General features: G+C 44.8%; 2 protein-coding genes across 7 annotated transcripts in view; both read right to left on the bottom strand.

Annotated features, from left to right (window-relative positions):
- Positions 1–18,386, bottom strand: part of CABIN1 (calcineurin binding protein 1) — a 151,773-nt gene extending 133,387 nt beyond the window's left edge. For 4 of the 6 annotated variants that reach the window (XM_060612557.2, XM_060612561.2, XM_060612560.2 and 1 more), the window contains exons 1-4: positions 17,305–17,406; positions 4,056–4,132; positions 3,454–3,546; positions 2,046–2,159 (exon numbers count right to left, since the gene is read on the bottom strand). In XM_060612557.2, coding sequence (XP_060468540.2) covers positions 2,046–2,159; positions 3,454–3,546; positions 4,056–4,058 — 210 coding nt within the window. In that variant the 5' untranslated portion in view covers positions 4,059–4,132; positions 17,305–17,406. The other 2 variants (XM_060612559.3, XM_060612558.3) reach the window with 2 other exon arrangements.
- A 1,383-nt stretch (positions 18,387–19,769) lies between these two features.
- LOC132665496 (D-dopachrome decarboxylase) lies at positions 19,770–22,299 on the bottom strand. The gene is made up of 3 exons (XM_060612563.3): positions 22,097–22,299; positions 21,593–21,768; positions 19,770–20,018 (listed from the first exon to the last, which is right to left on the bottom strand). Exons 1-3 carry the CDS (start codon positions 22,202–22,204, stop codon positions 19,946–19,948), a joined length of 357 nt encoding a protein of 118 aa, XP_060468546.1. The 5' UTR covers positions 22,205–22,299; the 3' UTR covers positions 19,770–19,945.
- Positions 22,300–23,854: the final 1,555 nt, after the last annotated feature.

Here is a 23,854-nt window from a genome sequence, read left to right as displayed (position 1 = left end):
CATTTTCTAACAGAAAAGCTCGGTGGCGCAAAGAAATTCTTTCCAGGGGCAGGTCCAAATCCCAGCCTTGTCCTGGGACAGGTCACCCCCACACATCATTCCTCATTGTCAGGACAGATAAGATCCGAGGACACGCACACTTTAGGACACACCCCTTGACTAATCCCAAGAAATCTACCCTAGTGTCTTAAGGAATTGCAACAAGAAGACTGAAAGGCTCAAATCAGGCTTCATTCACGATCTTCTCCTGTCGTCTGGCTTATGCTGCAGAAAGATTCCCAACGACAGGGTGACCAAGGCTGGACACCAGGTACCTTCGCCCTCCAGGTACAGAACTGTTCAAAAGCCCTTTTACAGAAGCTGTGTGAGTCCACCCTGGAGACTAGATAGTAAGTGGTACATCCAGACACAACAGAAGCTCTTGTCACTAACCTCTACTTAACCAGCTGGACTCAGCACCATTCTCCATCCTCCGTGACATGCAGGCTGATGCCACAGGAGACAAAGAGCTCACCCCAACAAGCCTCCACCAGCATGTATACCAACTAAGCTGTCCACTTCTTAGGATTCAGCTGTGTTCCATGACCTGTTTATGCCAAGTGTTTGTGCTACTATAACTACATAATTTAGTTTTTAGGTACACCAATGCCTGATGAATGTGAAAACAAACTTTTCTGTATATTTTCTGTACTTTTTGATTGTTTATGGTGACCACCTTTTACTTTTATAAGTCAGGGAGGAGAGTGCTACAGCAGTCATTTAAGACTGAAATTGATATACAGAGAGGTGGACACAGCTATGGCTACAAGGCCGACATCCGGCCAGCACCCTTCCGACTCGGTGCTGTGCTCACCTGCTCACACCTCTGAGGCCCACTCTTCTGTGGTCTGAAGGAAGATCCACTCCTGAAACATATCCAGTCCCTGGCCCATGGCAGAAGTTCGGTAAAGTAGAATAAAGTCATTTTCATCTCTGGGCCCTCACTCACTTTCTACTAAAGGGGGAGGTGTGGATCGCAATTCCCATGGCCCTAATTCTAAGACGCTATAACCAGCACTAAAGAATCCTGACAAGCTATCCAATTAGGAACATGAACAGACACCTTGAGTAAGAGAAGGGATAGACTCCTCATACTGACAATTAGAACTCAGTTAGCATTTTGCCTCATTAGTGGTAGAAACTATCCAGGGGTAGGGACTTGAGACACAAGTGTTTGTCTTCCTAGAGGTATAGGAGACTGCTCAACTGAAGGACTGTGTTCTAGAAAATGTCCATGGATAGCATCTGTCTGCTTCCTTATTGCATGTCTCTGTGTTTGGTGTTTGGCTACTTGAAAACAAAACCTTTCCTCCTAATGAAATATAATTCTTCTTAAATCAATTTTAAGTTGAGACTCATTTTCAAACCTCTAGGCAACATCTCCATGACCCAGTCAACTCAGGTTGAACTCACTCATCACTAGCATGGCCCCAAGGCTGGATCCAGGTCCTGCCCTGCCTGTCCCTCTCTGCCCATACCCTGTGTCCTCAGCATGCCTCTGTGTTGTTTTTCCAGCCCTTTCTCCAACTGTTTTTCAAATGCCCACAGAGCATCTACACAGGCTTTCTGAGCTCATGGGCTATCACCCAAACGGCATTTGCCAAAATGTGTTGCCAACAGGATCATTAAGTCTCAGGAAACCATAGGTTCCAATCCTGGCTCTAATGCTTCACTAATTGGATGGCTTTGAGCTATCAACACTTCACTAAGCCTCCATTTCCACAACTGTAAAACAAGGACAATAGCCCCCACCAACTTGGCAGAGAAGTTGTAAAGAAAATGTAATAAAATAGCCGACAAAGAGTTCTTACTATGCACCAAAAACCACTCTATATGCTTCACTGAATTCACTCAACCTTCAGGGAATTCACAGCAATCCAACGAGGCTGACACTCTACAGGTGGGAAAGCTGAGGGGCAGAGAGGGGAGGTAACATGTCCAAGGTTGCCCAGCCAAGAACTGGGAGGGCAGAGGGCAAGCCCGCCACCTGGTCTATGGTGCCTCACCTCTCGCAGCAGGCGCGCCTCCAGGAGCTCATGGTAGGCCTTGGCTGACTCCTCAAACCGGTCATGTTTCTGGAGGTCCAGGGCCTTGTGATACAAGGCAAAAGCCTCTGCTTCCTGGGAACCAAGATAAGAGATATTCTCACACAGTATAAAGGTTTGTCATTTTTTAAGCCAAAAGTGTGTGTAAGGGAGACTGCAGTCAAGGCCATGTTAACTGACAGCTATAACCTCTGTAGTGGAAACAATTCTAATACTCCAACCTCCCAGGAGCTCATTACTATGAGAAGAACCCCTCAGGAGTCCCCCAAGGAGACAGGAGCAACACAGGCTCAACTGAGTCTAAGCAATAGCAAAAAACACTGGCCCAGGGACACAGGGTCACAGCAACAGCAAGGTTATAAACTCAGCTGGACCTTCCTGGGTGAAGCTGGGAGAGTGGTCTCACCAGCCATAATAACCCAGTGATTCCTAGAGAATATGGATGGTTTCCATTGTTTTCCCCCTGCCACTCTGCCCTAGCCTCATCATTGTCCAGGGAGGGCGACAACCTCCTCCAGGACAGAGGGGGCAGTGGGCAGGCTGGGCCCACTGACATCCCTTGAGGACCAGGGATAGAGGACTAGCAGACTTTTGAAAGGGCTCCAGACTGCCTTGGTTTCTCCTGTGAAAGAGGCGGCACATGTTTATTCCAGGGAAACCCAAGGCAGGAAGAAGAAGCGAACCACTGCTATACTAAGGCAGGACACCGGTGGAGAGATGGATGGATGGACAGATGAATGAATGGATGGATGGATGGATGGATGGGAGGATGGGAGGATGGGAGAATGGGAGGATGGGAGGATGGGAGGATGGGAGGGAGGATGGGAGGGAGGATGGGAGGGAGGGAGGAAGGAAGGAAGGAAGGAAAGAGGCAGGCTGAAATGGAAGGAATGCCAGGCCTCATAGTAGAGAGGAAAGACCAAGAATCCAGAGAGCTGAAGTTGAACATGGCCCCCGACCAACCCCATCAAGACAGCTCCCATCAAGGGCCTCCTCACATTGGAAAGTGAGGACAGTATACCAGGAAACCTCAAAGCACCATCTACCATTAATATGCTACCATCCCTTGGGTACAATCCCTGAAGCGTGCACAAAGAATGGGTTGCATGGAAAGCTAGCCCCAGCTGGGGAAGCGGGCCCAGAAGCTGGACTGGTCCAAACACTACTCATAGAATACAGAATTTCTCTTCAGTGTGACCATCTCTAAGTGAAGCAGGTTTAACATGAGATGGGAACTAACTAGCTATCTTTCAAAATGGGATTTTCCTGTGAAATCCCATTAAGTCACTTGAATGCATTTAAAATGAGGTACCACCTACAGAAATGGAAAGCAAGGTCTACCTGCAGAGGAAGACCACAGATTACATACCTGGGCCTCCTTGGTCTGCGTTTTGTGGCTTTTAAAGCTTCCTTCATGATCATCCTCAACTGTAGAGCTGGCATTTAAGGCTGCAATTCGAATCTAAAAACAGGGATTTGAGGGAGGAAAAAAGTTGCTTTTGAGATGTCACTTGTCTCTTTAACAACCTACAATGAATACAACTCTGCTCTGGCACATAATCTTTTCTACCTCGAACAGCTATGGCCATCTCAGAATCTGAGTAATGAACAACAAATGATCATTGAGAAAAAAAAATAAGGACCAGAACATGCCTGGGGGACCATAACAATCTGTCTGGGGAGCATGTCCTGGGTACTGTTCACTGCGTAAGGAACAGACTGGGGACACCCTAGCAATGGCCAGACACAATGGAAGACTCCAACAAAGCATGCTAACTTTGTACCTTTCTTGCAACTGTGATGAGGCCCTGCAAGCCACTCCAACAGAAGGTCAAATATCCTTACCCTCAAATGAGCCAAAAGCTCTCCCAGGAGGAAGGCTGCCCCACCTAGGAAAATGTCCCACATTCCCAGGAGCAAAGTGACAAAATAACACTGATGCCAGGAAAATAGGCAAGCACCAATCCTTACCATACTCAGAGAGCTTCACTGCTGCCACCGAGCACCACTTCCCATCACTGGCAGGGGTTGTGCCAGTCCACGATCTCCTAGACAGGAAACAAGAGAGACTGAGAGAGGGCCCAGGAAGCACCAGCAACATCATAGTTCCGGGGGCCCACCACGAAGCAGTTCCCAAGTCCAGGGGCCTGACCAGCTCTAAGCACACAGGCTGGTGAGCGACTGCCTTGGGACAGCTGTGATGTCACCCAGTTCCCCAGGCCAGAGCTTCTCCCTAGCCAGATAAGACACCAGGCACAGGGGACACAGAAGAGTGAGACCAACTCCTGCCCCCAGGGCTCACTGCTCAGCAGAGACAACAGACCTATAAACAGTTATTTTTTTCAACAGTTGAACGAAACGAAGAGAAACCCAGGCAACGTCAATTCACTTGAAGTGATCAAGGATAGTGATCAGGAATGAACAGCACTGCAGTGAAGGGTGGCGAAACAAGGAGGTGGGGGCGGGGGTGGGGTGTGGAATGGGGACACGTGCGGGTGCCAGTACAGCCCAGAGTGGAGTCTTAGAGCAGAGATGGTGAGGATGATGAAAGGATACCATGCGGGGGGAACTAGGAGCTTTATCCTGTCTGCAACGGGAGCCACTGAGAGTTTCTGGGAAAACTAAATTTTAAAAATATAAACGAAAAAATATCAGAGCCAGTTTGAAGACCAGTTTTAGTAGACCAGTTTGAAGTCTGCAAAAAATGACAGGATTAGTGAGGATGTGAGAAATTAGAAGCTCATACATTACTGATAGGAAGGTAAAGTGGGCAGCCACTGTGGAAACCGTCTGGTAGTTACTCAAAATGTTAAACATGGAGTTACCATATGACCCAGAAATTTCATTCCTAAGTATCTACCCGAGAGAAATGAAACACATGTCCACACCAAAACTTGCTCACAAATGTTCATAGCAGCATTATTCATAACAGCTTCAAGGTGGCAACCGCCCAAATGTCTGTCAACTGATGAGTGGATAAATAAAATGGATGGATATATAAAATGTGTTGATTATTCTTCAGTCATAAAATAGACTAAAGTACTGATAGCTGCTACATGAATCAACCTTGATGCTAAATGAAAGAAGCCAGTCACAAAAGGCCACATGTTGTCTGATTCCATTTACATGCAATGTCTAGGACAGGCAAATCTACAGAAACAGAAAGTGGATAATGGGCAGCAGGAGAGGGGCAAATGGGGAGTAACTACTAATAGGTACAGGATTTCTTTTTTTTTTTTTTTTTTTTTTTTAATTTTTTTTTCAACGTTTTTTATTTATTTTTGGGACAGAGAGAGACAGAGCATGAACAGGGGAGGGGCAGAGAGAGAGGGAGACACAGAATCAGAAACAGGCTCCAGGCTCCGAGCCATCAGCCCAGAGCCTGACGCGGGGCTCGAACTCACAGACCGCGAGATCGTGACCTGGCTGAAGTCGGACGCTTAACCGACTGCGCCACCCAGGCGCCCCTAAACTATTATTTAAGGGACACCTGGTGGCTTAGTCGGTTAAGTGACTGACTCTTGATTTCAACTCAAGTCATGATCTCACAGTTCGTGAAATGGAACCCTATAAGATTCTCTCTCCCCCTCTCTGCTCCTCCACTGCTTGTGCTCTCTCTCTCTCTCTCTCTCTCTCTCTCTCTCAAAATAAATGAAATCAACAACAACAAAACATACACACATAGAAAACAACACGCTTTGGCAAGAACGTAGAGAAATTAGAACCCTCGTGCACTGCTGTGGACAACAGTATGGCAGTTCCTCAAAAATTTAAACCTAAGGTGACCTTATGCCTCAGCATTTCCACATCTGGGTCTATACCCAAAAGAACTGAAAGCAAGGGTAAACAATTACAAATTGGGGTAAAGAGTGCAGGGAGGGTGGTGCTGACACCTAACCATAGGCCCCCAACCAGTTCCCCACAGGGCAGGTGCTAGCTCCAGGTCACAGCAAGTCTTCCCAGACGCCACCTGAATCCCCATGCAGAGAAAAACGAGAGAAGGACCCAGAGATGGCTGAGGGATCAGGTCTCTGTGTAGCAGCAGTGGGACCCACGTCCATAGGTGGGAGAACATCGGCCCAGGGCCGACCTACTCCTGAAGGAGGAGAGCTTGCCTGTTCTTGCTCAGCAGCACCTAGCAGGAAGGTACCTAACAACTACCGGGACTGTGCCAGATGGGCGGGTACCTTCCCCTGGGGCTTCTGTGTCCCCCAGGACCAGGATGAACGCAGGTTCCATTTCAGAGCTGACAGGAGACACCTCCTCAGGACAGAATGAATGAAAGATAACCAGCCAAGCTGGAGGGAAAACCATGTGCTCCAAGTCAAGAGAGAGGTTTCTGGTCCCACCTGCTGCCTAAGTCCCTGCCCACCCCTCTGCCCACCTGCCTCCATAAGGAAAGCCCCTAGACTCCCCTAGTGCTCCCTGGGTACTACAGTCAGGGCCAGGAAACCCTCGAGGAGCCCATGGTGCCAAAGAGAAAATAGAACCTTTAAGCTTCCTAATTGTTTTGAAATTGCTAAAATCCATGCTAAAACTCAAGCCAATTGTCCCCGCTGGAAAGGGCTCCTGGGCTAACTTTAACATAATCTAAAAATACAGTACCTTCCGCTCCTCTACCTCTATAGTCTATCCCAGACACTTATAAGGCACATTTGCATTATCTCACTTAAGCTTAAAACAGCCTCTGGAAAGATTACTGGGCTTAGGGTCCTATTTTTCTTCTAGCACTGTGACTTCAGGCAGGTCAGCCAGTCCCTTATGCCTCAGTTTCCTATTCTGCAAAATGGGTATGATAATGCATATCTCATAAGGCTGGCAGTCGGGAGGGCTGGACACAGATACATACTGGAATTGAGGCATACTTGTAAGTGTTCATACATTTCAAGAGGAACCTAAAAAAGTGATCCTCACAAAGACTCATGCACATTAGTCCTAGGAGACCAGCATCCCCTCTGCCATAGCCCCTCAATTCCATCCGATCATTACCACTCTTCCTCAGCCCCCTCAATTCCCCGTAGCAAAATAAAGAATGAGTCAGAATACTGTACTCTAATACACATTGAGAGAACTGTGGAGACTCTGTAACACAGACTGTTTTACTTTACTTCTGCCAAAATAGTACATAGTAATTATTATCTTAAAACTGGCCTTGGATTTTTAAATATCAGTACATATAAGAATTTTTTACCTAAGACATAAAAATAAAGCTTTTCAAAACTGAAAATCTTATACTGATTTAATACAGCAAGAGTACGTTCTAAATTTCCTCTACACACTCTCACCTCTGCACTGGAATTACCCAGTCTCTAGGTCTCTCCCACCTACCAGCCTATAAGCTCCTGAACAGTCCTGTCTTTATCTTTTGTACCAACAGAATACTCCATTAAGGAATGAGCAAGCAAATGAGTGGTATCTAGGCAGCTTGTCTGTTTTAGTAGAAGACATTTAATTTCTCAGTCAAATCTTTCTCAAAGACCAGCATCTGTCACTCACAGGATGCCCCCTTGTAAGGCAAGCCAAGTTGCAGAAGCCACATAGAGGAACAACTCACTGATGGCTTTGGTAACACTGTGAACTGTAACATTCCTGAGTAAAGAGAAGCATTCCCATCTCAACCCAAATGGGACTTCATCAAGGAGCTTCCCCTCTGATGTGGCCCCTACTGCACATGATCATCACACACTGTGTTCTCCATTTATGATTAAAAAAAAAAAAACTTTTAGAAAACGAGGAATGAAAGGAAACTTCCTCAATCTGACAAAAAGCATTTACCAAAAAAGCTACAGCTAACATTATACTTAACCATAATACTGAATGCTTTGCCCCCTAAGATAAGAAACAAGGCAAGGACATCCACTCTTATCACTCCTATTCAACAGTATACTAGAAATGCTAGCCACTATAATAAGGCAAGAAAAAGAAATAAAAACAAAAAGAGATAATTAAAAAGGAAGAAATGAAACTGTCCATATTCACAAATGATGTAATTGTCTACAATTATCCAAATACAAATCCAATTGTCTACAAATATCCAAAAATATCTATAAAATAAAACACTAAGTTTTTTTTTTTTTTTTTAACGTTTATTTATTTTTGAGACAGAGAGAGACAGAGCATGAATGGGGGAGGGTCAGAGAGAGAGGGAGACACAGAATCCGAAGCAGGCTCCAGGCTCTGAGCCATCAGCCCAGAGTCCAATGCGGGGCTCGAACTCACGGACCGCGAGATCGTGACCTGAGTTGAAGTCAGACGCTTAACTGACTGAGCCACCCAGGCGCCCCAAAAACCCTAAGTTTAATAAGTATCAAGTGGGTTTAGCAAAGCCACAGGGTAAAGGTCAACACCCACAAAGTGACTGTATTTCTATACATTAGCAACAAACAAATGGAGATCAAAATAGAAAAAAAAAATATGTCACAACAGTTGCAAAAAAATAAATAGGTACAAATCTAAAAAAATATATATGGGGCGCCTGGCTGGCTCAGTAGGTTAAGCATCTGACTCTGGATTTTAGCTCAGGTCATGATCTCATGGATCTCCCTCTCTTTCTCCCCCTCCCCTGCTCACTCACATGCACACACGTGCACATTCTCTCTAAAATAAAATAAAATATGCTATGGAATTAAAAAAATATACACCAAATAACATAGCAACCAACTCTCTGCAACAAAAACCACAGAAGATGCTAGGACACATAAATAAAAATGCACTAATAATAATAAATTTGACTCACCACTCTCAGTATAAGACAGGCCAAATGGAGAAAAAAAAATAAGTTAAGGAGACAGAAGATCTAAACGACAAAACAATTACAGAACTTACAGATGTATATCACTCTATACCCAGCTAACATAGACTACACATTCTCCAGTGCTCACAGCATGTTTACAGACTTCTCTTAAGTCACAGAGAAAACTTTATAAAGTACAATTAAATCTTAAAATATCTCTGATCACAATAAATTAAAACTGGAATTTAATAATACTACAACCGCCACCATGAACAACAACCAAAGACAGCTCCTTCTATCTAAAAATTTAAGAACCTCCACAACTTTTGGATGAAAGGAAATGCAATTAAAATTGGAGAAATTTTAATGAAATACTAACAATAAAAACACAAATATTCATATATGTGAAAACACAATAAAATCATCTAAGGACAGGGGGGAATCATATTATTATCTCCAAAGAAGAGAAAGCCTTTAACAAAATTCAACACCCCTCATGATAAAAAGCACTCAAGAAAATAAAAATTGAAGGATACTTTGTTATATACATTAGTCCTAAAACCAAAATCTTACTTAATGGAGAAACACTAAAGGCATTTCCATTAATATCAGGAACAAAGTAAGGATGCCCATTATGTCTGCTACTATCCACCACTGTACATAGTTTATTAGCATTGCCATAAGAAAAGGGAAACCATTTAGAGGTATAAGAATGGGTAAAGAAGAAGTAAAACAATCTTTAATTTCAGACAATATAATAAAATACCTGGAAAACTCCAACATCAACGATAAAACTTAATAATAAAAGAACTCAATGAAGTAGCATGATAGAAAACTAACATAGAAAAATCAATAATGTTCACATAAAAAATAAACAGAAGACATTATGATAGAGAAAAATCCTGTTTATAGTAAGAAGATGATTAAATATTTAGAAATTAAGTTAACAAGAAATGTGCAACCTATGCAAGGAAAATCTTAAAACACTACCAAAAGACACTAAAGTTGAACAAATGGAATGACAACCTAAAACGTTCTTAGACAGAACTCAATATTATAAAGATGTCAGTTCTAAGTTAGTTTATAAAATCAATGCAATACAAATAAAAATATCAACGAGATACTAGACAAGTTGATACTAAAGTTCATATAGAAAAACAAGCATGTAAGACAGCTAGGAAAACAGTGAAGAAGAAGAGCTACAAGAGGGGGATAAGCCCTACCATTAAAGAATACTGTATAAAGCCTTAGTACTTAAAAGAGTAGTACTGATACATGCATGATACAGAAATCATGCCCAAACTCAAGTACATATGAAAATTTTAAATATGGCAAAGGTGGGGGCACCTGGGCAGCTCAGTTGGCTGAGTGCCCAACTCTTGATTTTGGCTGAGGTCATGGTCTCAGGGTTCTTGAGATCGAGCCCAGCATCAGATCAGACTCTGCACTAACAGCGCAGAGCCTGCTTGAGATTCTCTCTCTTCTTCTCTCTCTGCCCCTCCCCCCCACATGCGGGCCCGCGTGCACACACACACACACACACTCTCTCTCTCTCTCTCTCACAAAATAAATAAATAAACATTAAAAAAATAAAATAAAAATAAAATATGGGAGGGGCACCTACTTGGCTAAATCAGTCAAGCATCTGACTCTTTTGATTTTGGCTCAGGTCATGATCTCACAGTTGGTGAGACTGGGCTCCAGGGTCAGGCTCTGCACTGCCAGTGCAGAGCCTGTTTGGGTTTCTCTCTCCCTTCTCTCTCTCTCTCTCTCCCCTCCACCTGCTCTCTCTCTCACAGTAAACATTTAAAAATAATGATAAAGGGGTGCCTGGGTGGCTCAGTCGGTTAAGTGTCCGACTTCAGCTCAGGTCATGATCTCACCAGTTGTGAGTTTGAGACCCTCCCACATCCAACTCTGTGCTGACAGCTCAGAGCCTGGAGCCTGCTTCAGATTCTGTGTTTCCCTCTCTCTGCCCCTCTGCCACTCACACTCTGTCTCTGTCTCTCTCTCAAAAATAAAAATACGCATTAAAAAATTTTTAATAATAAAATAAAATATAGCAAAGGTAGTATCTCAAGTCACTGGGGTCAAAATGAACTCTGTAGTTAAGACTTGCTCGGAAAAATTGGTAACCATTTGGAAAAGGATAAAATTAGATCCTTACCTCACCCCATATACATAAATAAACTCCAAATGGATTAGGGATCTAAATGAAAACCAAAGGAACCATACAAATACTAGAAGAAAATATGGATGAGTCCCTCTTTAACTTTGTATATGGAAAGGCTTTCTCACCATGATTTAAAATCCAAAGGCAGTGAAAAAAAGATTAATATATTTAACTACATAAAAATGGTTTTAAATTTTGGGGTGTCTGGGTGGTCAGTCAATTAAGCGTCAGACTTCGGTTCAAGTCATGATCTCCTGGTTCATGAGTTCTAGCCCCACATAGGGCTCTCTGCTGTCAGCACAAAGCCCACTTCAGATCCTCTGTCCCCCTCTCTCTGCCCCTCCCCCACTCGCACTCGGTCTCTCTCTCTATCTCTCAAAAATAAATAAACATTTAAAAAAAAAAAAAGATTTGTGGTTATCAGAGGTAGGGGAGGGAAGTGGAGAGAATTGGATGAATGCGGCCAAAAGGTACAAACTTCCAGTTATAAGTAAGTACTAGGGATAACTATAGTTAACACTGCTGTATGGTATATTGTGAAAGTTAAGAGAGTAAATTCTAAGAGTTCTTATCACAAAGGAAAAACATTTTTTCTTTTTTTTTTTTTTGTATCTATATGAGATGAGATGATGGATGTTAAGACTTATTGTGGTAATCATTTCACAATACATATAGGTCAAGTCATTATGCTATATACCTTAAACCTGAATAGTGCTATATGTCAATTATACCTCAATAAAATTAAATAATTTTTTAATTAGAAAAAAAAATTTTAATCAGAAAAAAGAAGTCATAAGTCAACTGATAAACTGGGAGAAAATATTTGCAACATATACTGTAGACAAATACGTAAAGAGCTCTTAAAAACTTAATAGACACAGCATTATTCACAACAGTCAAAAGGTAGAAGCAACCAAGTAAGTGCCCACTCATAGGTGAACGGAGAAACAAAATGTGGTATATGAATACAATGCAGTATTATTCAGCCTTAAAAAGGAAGGACATTCTGACACATGCTACCACACGGATGAACCGTGAAGACATTATGCTTAGTGAAATAAGCGAGCACAAAATGACAGTGTATGATTCCACTTACGTGAGGTACCTAAAGCAGTCAAATTCATAGAGACAGAAAGTAATGTGGTGGTTGCCAGGGGCTGGGGGAGGGGAGGAACAGGGAGTGTTTAATAGGTACAGGGTTTTAATTTCAGAAGATGGAAAAAAGTTCTGGAGATGGATGGTGGTAATGGTTGCATAACAGTGTTGATGTCTTAATGTCATCAAACTGTACACTTAAAAATACTTCAAAAATTAAATTTCACATTAAGTATGTTATACAATAAGCAAAGAAAAAAAACCTAGAAAAATAGGGAAAATATATAAACAAACAATTCACAAAAACAGACATTCAACTGGCTATCAAACATATGAAAAAATGCTCACACCCGGTTATAATTAGAGAAATGCAAATTAAAACAACACTGAGACACTATGTCTATCATACTGTCACTATCACTGGCAAAAATTAAAATTAATGGGGAAAAAAAGCAGAAAGGGAAACAAACCACAAGAGACTCTTAATGATAGAGAACAAACTGAGGGTTGATAGCGGGGGGCGGGGGGCGGTGGTGGTATTAAAAAGGGCACTTGGAGTGCCTGCATGGCTCAGTCAGTTAAGCGTCCGACTTCAACTCAGGTCATGATCTCAGGGTTGGTGAGTTTGAGGCCCGCGTCGGGCTCTGTGCTGACACCTTAGTGCCTGAAGCCTGCTTCAGATTGTGCCTCCTTCTCTCTTTGTCCCTTCCCAGTTTGTGCTCTTTCTCTCTCTCTCTAAAGTAAATAAACATTAAAAAAATTTTTTAAACAAAAAAGGGCACCTGTTGTGATAAGCACTGGATGTCGTATGTAAGTGATGAATCATTTAATTCTACTCCTGAAACCAATATTGCACTGTATGTTAACTAACTAAAATTTAAATTCATTAAATTAAAGTTAACAAATTTTAATTGTTGGAGAGGTTGTCAGGAAACAGGCATTATTTTCATACACTGTTGATGGGAATGCCAACTAGCACAACCACTCTCGAGGGGAATTTGACAAGAGCTAACAAAACTACAAATGCCCTGACGTTTCAATCCAGCAATTCCACTTCTAGGAATCAATCTTGAAGATGTACCTCCAATCATATGAAATACATACACACAGGGTTATTCATTCCAACATTGTTTGTAATTTCAAGAGACTGGAAACAACCTAAATGACTACAGATAGTGTAGTGGATGAATAAACTATGGTACATCCACACAATGAAGTAATATGTAGCTGTAAAAATTGATGAGGAAATGTTTATAGAGCATTATTCATAATCAAAAATAGAAATAACCCAAATGTCCATCAACTGATAAATGGATAAATAAAAAGTAATGAACACTGACAACAGGATGAACCATGAAAACATTATGCTAAGTGAAAGAAGCCAGTCACAGACCACATCTTGCATGATCCCATTAATAAGAAATATCCAGGAAAGGCAAATCTATATAGACAGAAAGTATTTGTGACCACCTCGACATAGGGGGGAGACAATGAGAAGTCTTCTAACAGGTACAGGGTTTCTTTTTGGGGTGACAAAATGCTCTAAAATTGATTGTGGTGATGCTCACACAACTCTATGAATATTAAAAACCACTGAATTGTATGTAAAGTTTATCTCAATAAATAGGCAAATTTTATCTCAATGAAACTTTTTAAAAATGAATAAGATCTCTATGAACACATACAGGAGGATTTTCAAGACATTTGTTAAGTGACAAAAGGAAACACAATTATCTTTAGCATGCCACCTTTCATATATAAAAGAAGAGGAGCTAAGAAATTACATGACCATCTATTCATTTGTGCAAAAGAAAGGATAATCCAGACACCAAAGAGATCAGTTAGCTGCAGGGGATAAGTGGGAAAGGGGTGAAAGGTGGAGGAGAACAGGGACAAGGTGGCAGGGGCGGGAGAGTGAGCGACACTTTCCAGAGTATACCTTTGTTACAGTTCTTTCTTACTCTTAGAAGCACAGTCATGTTTCCCACTCGAAAAATAATTAAAACCAACTAAGTTCCAGGGGGAACCCAAAATGTAATATAAACATTAACAATGAACCTACTGCATTACAAATTACATAACCACACTGAAGGGCATAACAAAGAATTACGATTCCAGAGTAGGGGCAGAGAGTACACAAGACAAGCCTGGAACAGGGACGCTTGGGTGGCTCAGCTGGTTAAGTAGGTTAAGCAACCAACTCTTGATTTAGACTCAGGTCATGATCTCGCAGTTTGTGATCCAAGCCCCGCATAAGGCTCTGCGCTGAGAGTGCAGAGCCTGCTTGGGATTCTCCCTCTCCCTCTCTCTACCCCTCCCCTGTGCTCATGCTCTGTCTCTCTCTCTGCCTCAAAATAAAAAACAAACATGAAAAAGAAATTAAAAAAAAAAAAAAGATAAGCCTGGAACATCTTGTGGTGCCAGAAAATAAGTAAATCCTCCAAAAAAATGGTGAGGATCCACTGACACAGCAGCTAACCTGAAGGACATCCTGAACAGGCAAAGCCAGAACAGTGAACAACAAAATAATGGTAACATTAGGTTTTAACCCATGAAATAAGATGAATATCCGTGGTCCATACTAATATAAATAAATGAGGGAAGGGACAGTTCTTCCTTTAATAGAATTTGAATTAATAAGAGTAGAAGGAAAGAGAGAAATAGGTAATTACCGTTAGGCAAATACCACAGAGACCCACAGATGGATGGATGCTAACTATAGTCAGGGGGCGTAAATTTGAGAGAACCAGAATTCCCATCCTTTCAAAGCATTTCCCCCAAGATGCTTACTAACTAGAAAGAGAAAGATAGTAACTTTATAGTATAGAAACCTAGCAGATACCAACTAAACCAAGCAATCAAGACAAACATCACCAGTAATAAGACCTATCAGCATCTTGAACTCCTTGATATGACACACTGAGGACAACACAATGTTTGTATCATTCTGGCCAAAAATGCATGGCCTCACTCCAATCACGAGAAAATATGAGACAAATCCAAGTTGAAGGATATTAGACAAAATAACCGATCAGTACTCTCGAAAAATGTCAAGGCCAAGAAAGACAAGACTAAGTAATTAAGGATGAAGGAGCAATCACTAAATGCAGTGAGAAGTTAGATAGGATCACAGAATGAAAAATAGAACATTGTGCAAAACTGGTGATATTCAAACTAGGTTAATGGCTGAGTTTATAAAACGGTACCAATATTAGTTTCCTGTTCTTGATAGTTCCATCATGATTATGTAAGATGTGAATATTAGGGAAAGGAGGGTGATGGACAGAAGGAAACTCTGTATTATTGTTGCAACTCTTCTCTAAACCTAAAATCAGTTTAAAATAAACAATATAAAAAGAAATAGCCATTTGAGATTATGTATTCATCATCTGTAAGGACTGTGAGGATGGGGACCATGTCTGTATTGTTCACCACAAACCCCAGAAACCCACTAGCAGGAGGAAAAAAAAAAAAAAAGCAGCTATCGAATAAAGAAAGAAAATATCTATTCATTTCTCAGCCTCCCAGCCCAGCAATCATATTATCCCAGAATAGCGCATTCAGGAGTTTAACCTCACCAATTTCCAAACTCTTTAGGCTATGGTTTCCACAACCTTAAGAACACATAAAGAACGGCACACTTTGAGTACCTCGGCACCCTGACCCAGTCAGTGATAAGCAGTGGTGTTTCCTGACATGCTCTGGTCCGGGAGTCAGGAAGCCTAGGTCTTGGGCCACATTGTGGCACTACCTGGCTGTGGCATAAGAGGCCCCTCACTGGGTCCCACTTTCCTCTACCCTAGGAGGCTTTCGCCTACTGTGTTCATACAGCCCAGGAGCGAAGAATGGTTTTGACATTTTTAAATGGATGAAAAAATTTGTGACACATGAAAATTATATAAAAATTACAATAAAATTCAAATTTCAGTGTCCATAAATAAGGTTTTATTGGAATACTGCCACTGGTGTACCTATTGTCTCTGCATGTATCCACTACACAATGTCAGAACTGAGTTGGGGTGCCTGGGTGGCTCAGTCCGTTGAGCATTAAGCATCGACTTCAGCTCAGGTCATGTCTGGTCATGATCTCACAGTTCGTGAGTTCGAGCCCCACATTGGGCTCTGTGCTGACAGCTCAGAGCCTGGAGCCTGTTTCAGATTCTGTGTCTCCCTCTCCCTCTGCACGCCACCCCCAGGCCCCCGGCTGGCGCGCCTGCTCTCTCTCGCTCTCCCTCAAAAGTAAATAAACATTAAAAAAAAAAAAATTAAAAAACAAAAACAATGCCAGAACTGAGTAGACAGAGCAGGCCTCCTATGCTAAGCCTAAAATACTATTATAATTATGTTTATTACATTCACAACATACTATGATATAACTACATGTTAATATTATAAATATTATTACACTTACAACTGAAGTTTGCCAACCTCTGAAGGAAGTCTGACCCATAGATCCATAGTAACACAGGCCCCAAAGAGTTAAGTGGCTCCAAAGTCACTTGTGCAAGACACCTGAGAGTGTCAGTAGACTCTATCTAGCCAAGGTCCTCCTCCTCCTCCTGGGAGGCAGTGCAGTCAAGATATTCAGTCTGGCTGGCTCAGTCGGTAGAGCATGCAGCCCTTGATCTCGGGGTTGAAAGTTCCAGCCCCATATTGGGTGTCGAGATTACTAAAAAATAAAATCTTAAAAAAAATTTTTTTTTTTTTTTTGTCTAGACTTCGGCTGACCCACTAGTTAGCTAGCTGACTCTGAACAAGTCCTTTCCCCTCGCCTCGGTCTCAGTTTCCACCCGTGTAAATGGCGCTAATAACAGCACTCACCTCGCAGGGCGGCTGTGAAGGTGAAGAGAAAGGACGTCAGTAGAGGGTTAGCACCGGGCTCAGCACCCGGCGGACGCAAAATCAATGGTGGCTCCTGCTGCTGTCACTGAAAGCCACTCCCGAGGCTGGAGCCCCGTCCTAGGCACCCGAGGATGGCGACCATGGCCCTGAAGAGGCCCACGAGACAGCCTGGAGGCCGGGCCTCACCGTTCCCGCTCTCTGGCCTCGGTTTCCCCGACTGTGCCACTCAGACTACCAGAGGCGCCCCCTGCGTCGACACCAGCCTCGGCCCGTCCGCCCGCCGCCCCTCAAGCTCGGGCCCCCGCTGCTGCCGCTGGTTCGGCAGAGCCGCACCCCCACCAGAGGGATGCCCCCAAACCTGCAGTCCTGGAACTCACCAGGCGTCTCCACGGCAACGGCCTGCCTGCCGCGACCCCCGAGCCGGCTGGCCGCCCGCCTGACAATAAGGCGCGTTCCCATTGGCTCCGTTGCCGGCTCCGTTAGCCAATCAGTGAGGGCGCACGCGCTGCTCGCCCGCCGCGCAGGCTCTCGTCGACCCTGCCGGCTGCAAACAGCCTAGCGCGGGAGTGTAAACCTTCCAGGTCCTTGCTTTTTGGTACTCGAACTATTGTGGACTCGGAGCGCCAGCTTGCAGTCGGACTCCACGCTCCATCGCTTGTAATATTTGGGAAGCGCCGAGTTCGGTGCCCGGCCCTGAGCAGTAGCTAAATGACGACTGGCCGTGTTATCGTTTGTTAACAACCTGGGACAGGTACTCTAAAGGCAATGTAAACTTGGGGAACACTTGGAACCAGGGGAGGAGGGTTCTCCTTTCTACTACCCCGTGCCTCATCTTTTTCAGAAAAGAATTTGAAGCCCAAAAGGCACAGATACAATCAACTATGAAACAAAGGAAAAACAAAAACAAAAATCACAAAAAATCAAGGCCGGGTAAACGATCTATCGAGGGAGTGACAGAATTCCAAAGTCTAAAGGAGGATTCGCATTGAAAGTTTCCTGAAAACGGCCTTGGGCTGAGAGAGGTTAAATTCTTGGGAGCGAAGCTTTTTTGAGAAAGATCTCACAGCCTTTCCAGCCTTTCTTGATTCCAGCAACCATGATTTAAACAAGAATGAAGGTTATGGCTTTCTCTTTGACCTTACATGAAGATGGTAACATCATGGTGAAGAATTCAAAGCGCCAGTTCAGAACAATAAAGCCTTAGTGATACCCGGGAGTTTCAAAAAGAATTGAGTCACAAACCTTGACTTTGCCTTGGAGGGAGGGGCAGTGGACAGAGGCATAAACAGACGGTTTCAAAGTTTCATGGATAACACCCATCCTTGGATGCAGCTCTCATACCTGAGTTGTATCTTGAAATAGCTCTTGAAACAGTTGAAAAAAGATGGGAGAGTGGTCCCATAGAGAGCTATGTGGCAAGCTTTTGGAGGTAAGAGACATTGCAAGCCATGCTGGATCCTCAGGAAGCACAGTATTACCAGGGGACAAAGCTCAAGGCCACAATGGGGCTAATGTGGAGAGGGGGGAGGGACAGTCGTCCCCACAGCAAATAGATGACATCACACTCACTACAGTGGGGATAAGACATTTAAGGTGGGACCAGGTAGAAGGCTGCTGCCTTATAGTCCTGGCTAGGGTTAGGCCTGAATCCCTTTTTGGGCACTTCAACCATTCATTCAATGATACAAACATTCCCTGAGCCCCTTTGGGAAGCAGGACACCCATGCTGGCAGAAGGAATGAGTGCAGGAACAGTTGGGACAGGGGGCCAAAGGAAGGAACTCCAAGCTCTAGCTGTTAATGGCATTCCACAGCAGTGGTCAGGGACAAACACCACAGGCACAAGAACACTCCACTGGAAACTAACTTTACTAACTATATTAACAGCACAGACTTAAAATCTCAATTTGGTATTTCACTGGTACACTAAAGACAAGAATGATCAGGCCTTCAACTCTGTAGGGAAATAACAGTGCCCATCACAGTGTCTAAGGGTCATGATATGTAAACTCTGCATCAAACATCTGGGAAGAAACCAAAAAGGACACCCTTTGCACCCTGCCCATATATCCCTGGAAATGGAAAGTATGATATAGTATTTAGAGTTGGGGCGGGGATTGCATTCATTCCGTTTCTAATGGCAGACATTGTATTTCCAAGTTTACCATTCCAGGACATGGGTTTTACAAGGTACACAGCCACTGAGGATTTTTAGCAAGACTCATAGGAGAAGATGGGAGTTTGGAGATGCCCAGGAAAGGTCCCAGAAGCCCAGCCACCCTGCTCTCCTGCTGAGCACAGCATTCCATGGGCAGTAAACTGCATGGGCCAACCCAAGCTGAGGGCAAGAACATCTGGTTAGCAAAATCTGTAGGAAGACCCAAGCTGGACCAGTGCCCGCCCAACCAACCTGCACAGGGCATGGAGAGCAGGGCCCTAGGCTTCACCTTCCACACTTGGATTTGAACAGCCTACATACAATACATGAGACAGTGGCCCCGAAGACAGAAAAGATCCCATCTCTCAGGTTCCCTAAAGTTCCCACCTCATAAACCAACACCACTGCCCAGGGTGACAGAGAATGCCAGGGAGGGGTGAAGGGAGATAAAGAAGTCATGTTTGAAAGAAGGTCGCAGGGCACCTGGGTGACTCAGTCGGTTAAGCATCCGACTCTTCATATTGGCTCAGGTCATGGTCTCAAGTTCAAGGCCCAAGTCAGGCTTCCTGTTGAGTGGAGAGCCTGCTTGGGATTCTCTCTCTCTCTCTCTCTCTCTGCCCCTCCCTCACTCACATTCTCTCTCTCTCAAAATAAATTAATAAACATTTAAAAAAAGAAGAAGAAAGAAGATCTCTTCATTTATTTGACACAAGGATGGGGAGGAAGAAGACTTGTGAGGCCACAGGCATATCTGCATGAAGGGGTGACAGAAGCTGGTATCCACTAGGCCCTTCCTCTGCCAGGAGGCCTCTCTGGAAGAGGCAGAAAGCTCACAGATGTCCTAGATGCCCTCTGTGTCAATCATAGAAAAGTCATGACTGTCCCTTTCTTGCCAATCTGCCAGGGCTCCAGAGGGAAAAATCGGATAATTATCCTTCAAGAGACAGAAAAAAAAAAAAAAAAGATGTCATTAGCTCCTTGGCTAATGCTTCATATTCCAAGACCCCTAGCCAGGCACTCCCACCATGGGTTCCCTGACCAGCCTGCCTTAGCCTAGCGGGCATTTTGGAAGACTGCTTCATCTCATTAATGATCTCCCCCTGCAGGCCTGTCAGAAGCAGGATGGTGGCTGTCCCTGGACAGACACTCGATGCAGCAGCCTTGATGGTCACTGCATGTTCTGTGAGCTCAGAGGGGCAGCCTGCTTTCAAACTCCAGGCCCCCTGGGGGCATGTGCAGTGCCCCAGACACCTTTGTTTTCTCAAAGCCTAGCTCAAAACCAGTCATAGGGTGACCCTCCCCCCACGATGTCTATGGAGTGAATAAACATGCCCCTCTCACAGAAGTGATGGGAAGTTCCTGATGAAGAGCAGGATACTTGGGATAGTCTAAGGGGTAGTAGGGGAAGGATTGTGTGTGACAGCTTTAGTTTTCCCATCTGCAAACCTCATGGGGATGGCATGTCCGCACAAGGCGATGTGAACAGAGGGGTAGGGCTTGCGTGGATCCAACGGGATAATGCATATAAGGTAGCTATAGATAAGCTGGCACATGGTAGGCATTCATATGTTACGTATTGTTGTTACAATTATTATCTCACCCCAGCTTGAGGACCAGGTCTGAGCACTCCCAGGAGTGACTATTCCTCACCAGCCTTCCTGGGCTAACAAAGGATCCATTCTGGAAGGTTCTTTCAAGCTTCTCATGCTTTTAGTTTCTCATAGGCATAGGCTTGGTGCAGGAATATTTTTCACCCAGGAAGAAACTTTAGCCCTGCCACAGAATCCCATGTTCGGGGGCTGTATGGTCTTCTTGGATGATCATTTAATATATGCCCCTCTATTCACAGAAAAAAGGCTACAAACCAGTGATGGTTCACTTTCAGGTTTGTCAGGCATCCCCCAGCTGCACTGGACCTAGATCCCAGGTCTCCAGACATCCAAGCCAATGTTCTTTCCACTACTCCCTGACCCTCCTGGGAGCCTCACTTGGGACCTAGCTGGGCTACCCGGCCAAAGGTCACACAGCCTCAGGACATACCCAGAATCCCTCCTGACCAGCCTGGAGAAGCTCTCCTATTAAATTACTCTTGGTTTTCTAAGTTGTGGAGAAGACTAAAGGCAGACGATAAATGGTTATAGCTTTGTCAGGTTAATAACATTCTGCCCTGCACGGTGCCAAGGGAGATACAGGGCACTGCCATCTCACATGACTCTGGCAACTCCCCCAGGAAGTAAAGGAGAGCCTTCCCACTTCACAGATGGAAACACTGGGGTTGGAGAAGCCACGCCTTGCCCACATGTCAAGGGAACCATGGCAGAGCCAGGAATTCATTCAATTCCACTACCATTCTGAGGGTAGACATACCATCCAAGGACCTAGGGCCCTAGGCCCTTCTTGGGCAGGGAGAAGAGTGCATTTTTTACCCCCAGCCTTGCAAGGGGCCTTGGAATGGGATCACTGCCCCCATCTTCTCCCTGCCCCCATCTTCTCCCTGCCCCCACGCACCGATCCTGGCCCAGACCCATCTCCTTGGTGAGGAACTCGAAGAATCGGGCGCTGTGTCCACGGTTCTCCTCGGCCGTGCCCACCACACCGATGGAGGAGATGATCAGCTGCGCGCAGGGATCGGTAGAGCCGTTCACCGCCATGGCCAGACCCGGTCGCAAGGTCACGTTCACGCGCTGCGGAGAACAGGAAAGTTTCGCCTGAAGCTTGTACAGGCCGAGTTGCTCTGAGGACCTGGGAGGGCAAGAGCCTACAAGCGTGGACCCCTGGGGTCAGGGCTAGAGGCTCGGGGCAGGGTCCTTGGAGGTCATGTTGGTTTCAGGGCCAGGGAAGGCAGCAAGGAGCAGACATGAGGGGTGGGGCCGCGGGGTCACAGAGAGAGGGAGGCCGGAGATCCCTGTGACGAGGAGCCCGGGTTGTGGTGAGGGAAGCCGGGACGTGGACAGAGCCCGACCCCTGGTCCACCAGCCTCATCCCGCCCCGTGCTCCCCGGTCCACGCTCACGTCCTCAGGTTTGCTCAGGATGGCTGCCGTGGCCGCGCAGAGCCGCTTCTCCAGTCCGGCGGGCACACGGCCGGCGGGCAAGTTGGTGTCCAACTCAACAAACGGCATGTCTGGCGGGAAAAAACTGGACAGGCCACACGAGCAGAGAAAGAACACACAGGTCGATGTTCCCGAGGGTCGCGGAATAGGCAGCAGTGGCGGGGCGCCACGGAAACCAGGCTCCTTATTGGCTGGGCAGACACGCAGGGCCCCGGGATTGGCTGCATAGTCCACACCCCGCCTCTGCTGGCGCAGATTTCCGGAAGTCCTAGGCAGGCGGGGATGAGTGGAGCTCGTGACCCTCCCCCAAAGACACTGGCTGAGCCATGGCCCCGCCCACCGTGCCCCAGGCTCTGCGGGCTCCAGCCACATTGGCCAGGGGTTTTCCGGCTCACTGGGCTTTTAGGTGCTGCAGTCCTCTGCTTCTTAATCCATTTTTAGTTTGTTAACCTTGAAAATAAAATAGCCCGTTATTTTACCGGTAAAAATGGGTTTATTCGGGGGGAAATTTTTTATTTGTTCGAGGATAGCAGAAAACTGCAATTTGGGACACGCAGCCTGAGGCAAAACCATAGGAAAATCCAGCCAACAAAGAAGAGAAACGTTTTTTTGTTTTGGTTTGGTTTTTGTTTTTTGTTTTTAACAGAGAAAAGGGAAGAATTGGGAAGGACTGTTAAAAAAGTACGTGGTAATAAACTGGGAGTTAAAAGTGCAATGGCTTTTCAATAGCAGAGCTGTGACAGTCTCATTGGCTGGACTGTTTCCGGGCGGGGATCTTTGTTTCCCCTGCGGGTAGTATGTAGTCTTCTCACCTTGGGAATGCAAGGTAAGTCTCTTCCTTTTGGAGTGGTAAAGGGTTGCGAGGAGGAATGGGTGTGAGAGCTCCCCCTTCTGGCCTCCCAACTTTATTTTAAATGAAGGTTCCTTTATTGAGTTTCACAGAATGTGGGTCTGTCTGAACACACACGCAGAACACACACACACCTGTGTGAGACCTTTCCCAGTCTCCATCCCAATTTTTTTTTTTTTTTTTTTGCCACGTTACCACCATTTCCAACTTAGGCAACTTCACATTATATGTGAAAATCTGCACTTCTCTTGACCAGGAGCCAAGTGACACTTGTGAATTCAGGTGAGGCTGGGTAGAGAACTCTGGCTCACCACAGACATCTATCTGCCTTTGTGCCCTCTTGCACCTGTGGTAACCTTGTTTCATGCTGAAGTACTATCCACCAAGGGGGTGAAAGCCAGGTCCTAGCCAAACTGCCAGCCATGTTTACAGTACCCTATATTTTTATAGTCAAAACAAAATGTGTGACTTAGCACATGGAAACCTGTTGATATGGCTAAACATGGTACTCTCATCAGTGTTGCAAAGTTGTCTGAATTGTAAATGAAAATACAGTTGAAATTGTGTGGGTGTGGGGGCGCCTGGGTGGCTCAGTCGGTTAAGCGTCCGACTTCGGCTCAGGTCACGATCTCGCGGTCCGTGAGTTCGAGCCCCGCGTCGGGCTCTGGGCTGATGGCTCAGAGCCTGGAGCCTGTTTCCGATTCTGTGTCTCCCTCTCTCTCTGCCCCTCCCCCGTTCATGCTCTGTCTCTCTCTGTCTCAAAAGTAAATAAACGTTAAAAAAAATAAAATAAAAAAAAAGAAATTGTGTGGGTGTGTATAAATAATCTCAATTACACTTCTAAAATTCTATGTGGGTGTGCATATTAA

The sequence above is a fragment of the Panthera onca genome, chromosome D3 (genome assembly GCF_046562875.1).
Source record: "Panthera onca isolate mPanOnc1 chromosome D3, mPanOnc1 haplotype 2, whole genome shotgun sequence".
In the NCBI taxonomy this organism is placed as follows: Eukaryota; Metazoa; Chordata; class Mammalia; order Carnivora; family Felidae; genus Panthera; species Panthera onca.
This window is presented reverse-complemented; position numbering and strand designations above follow the sequence as displayed.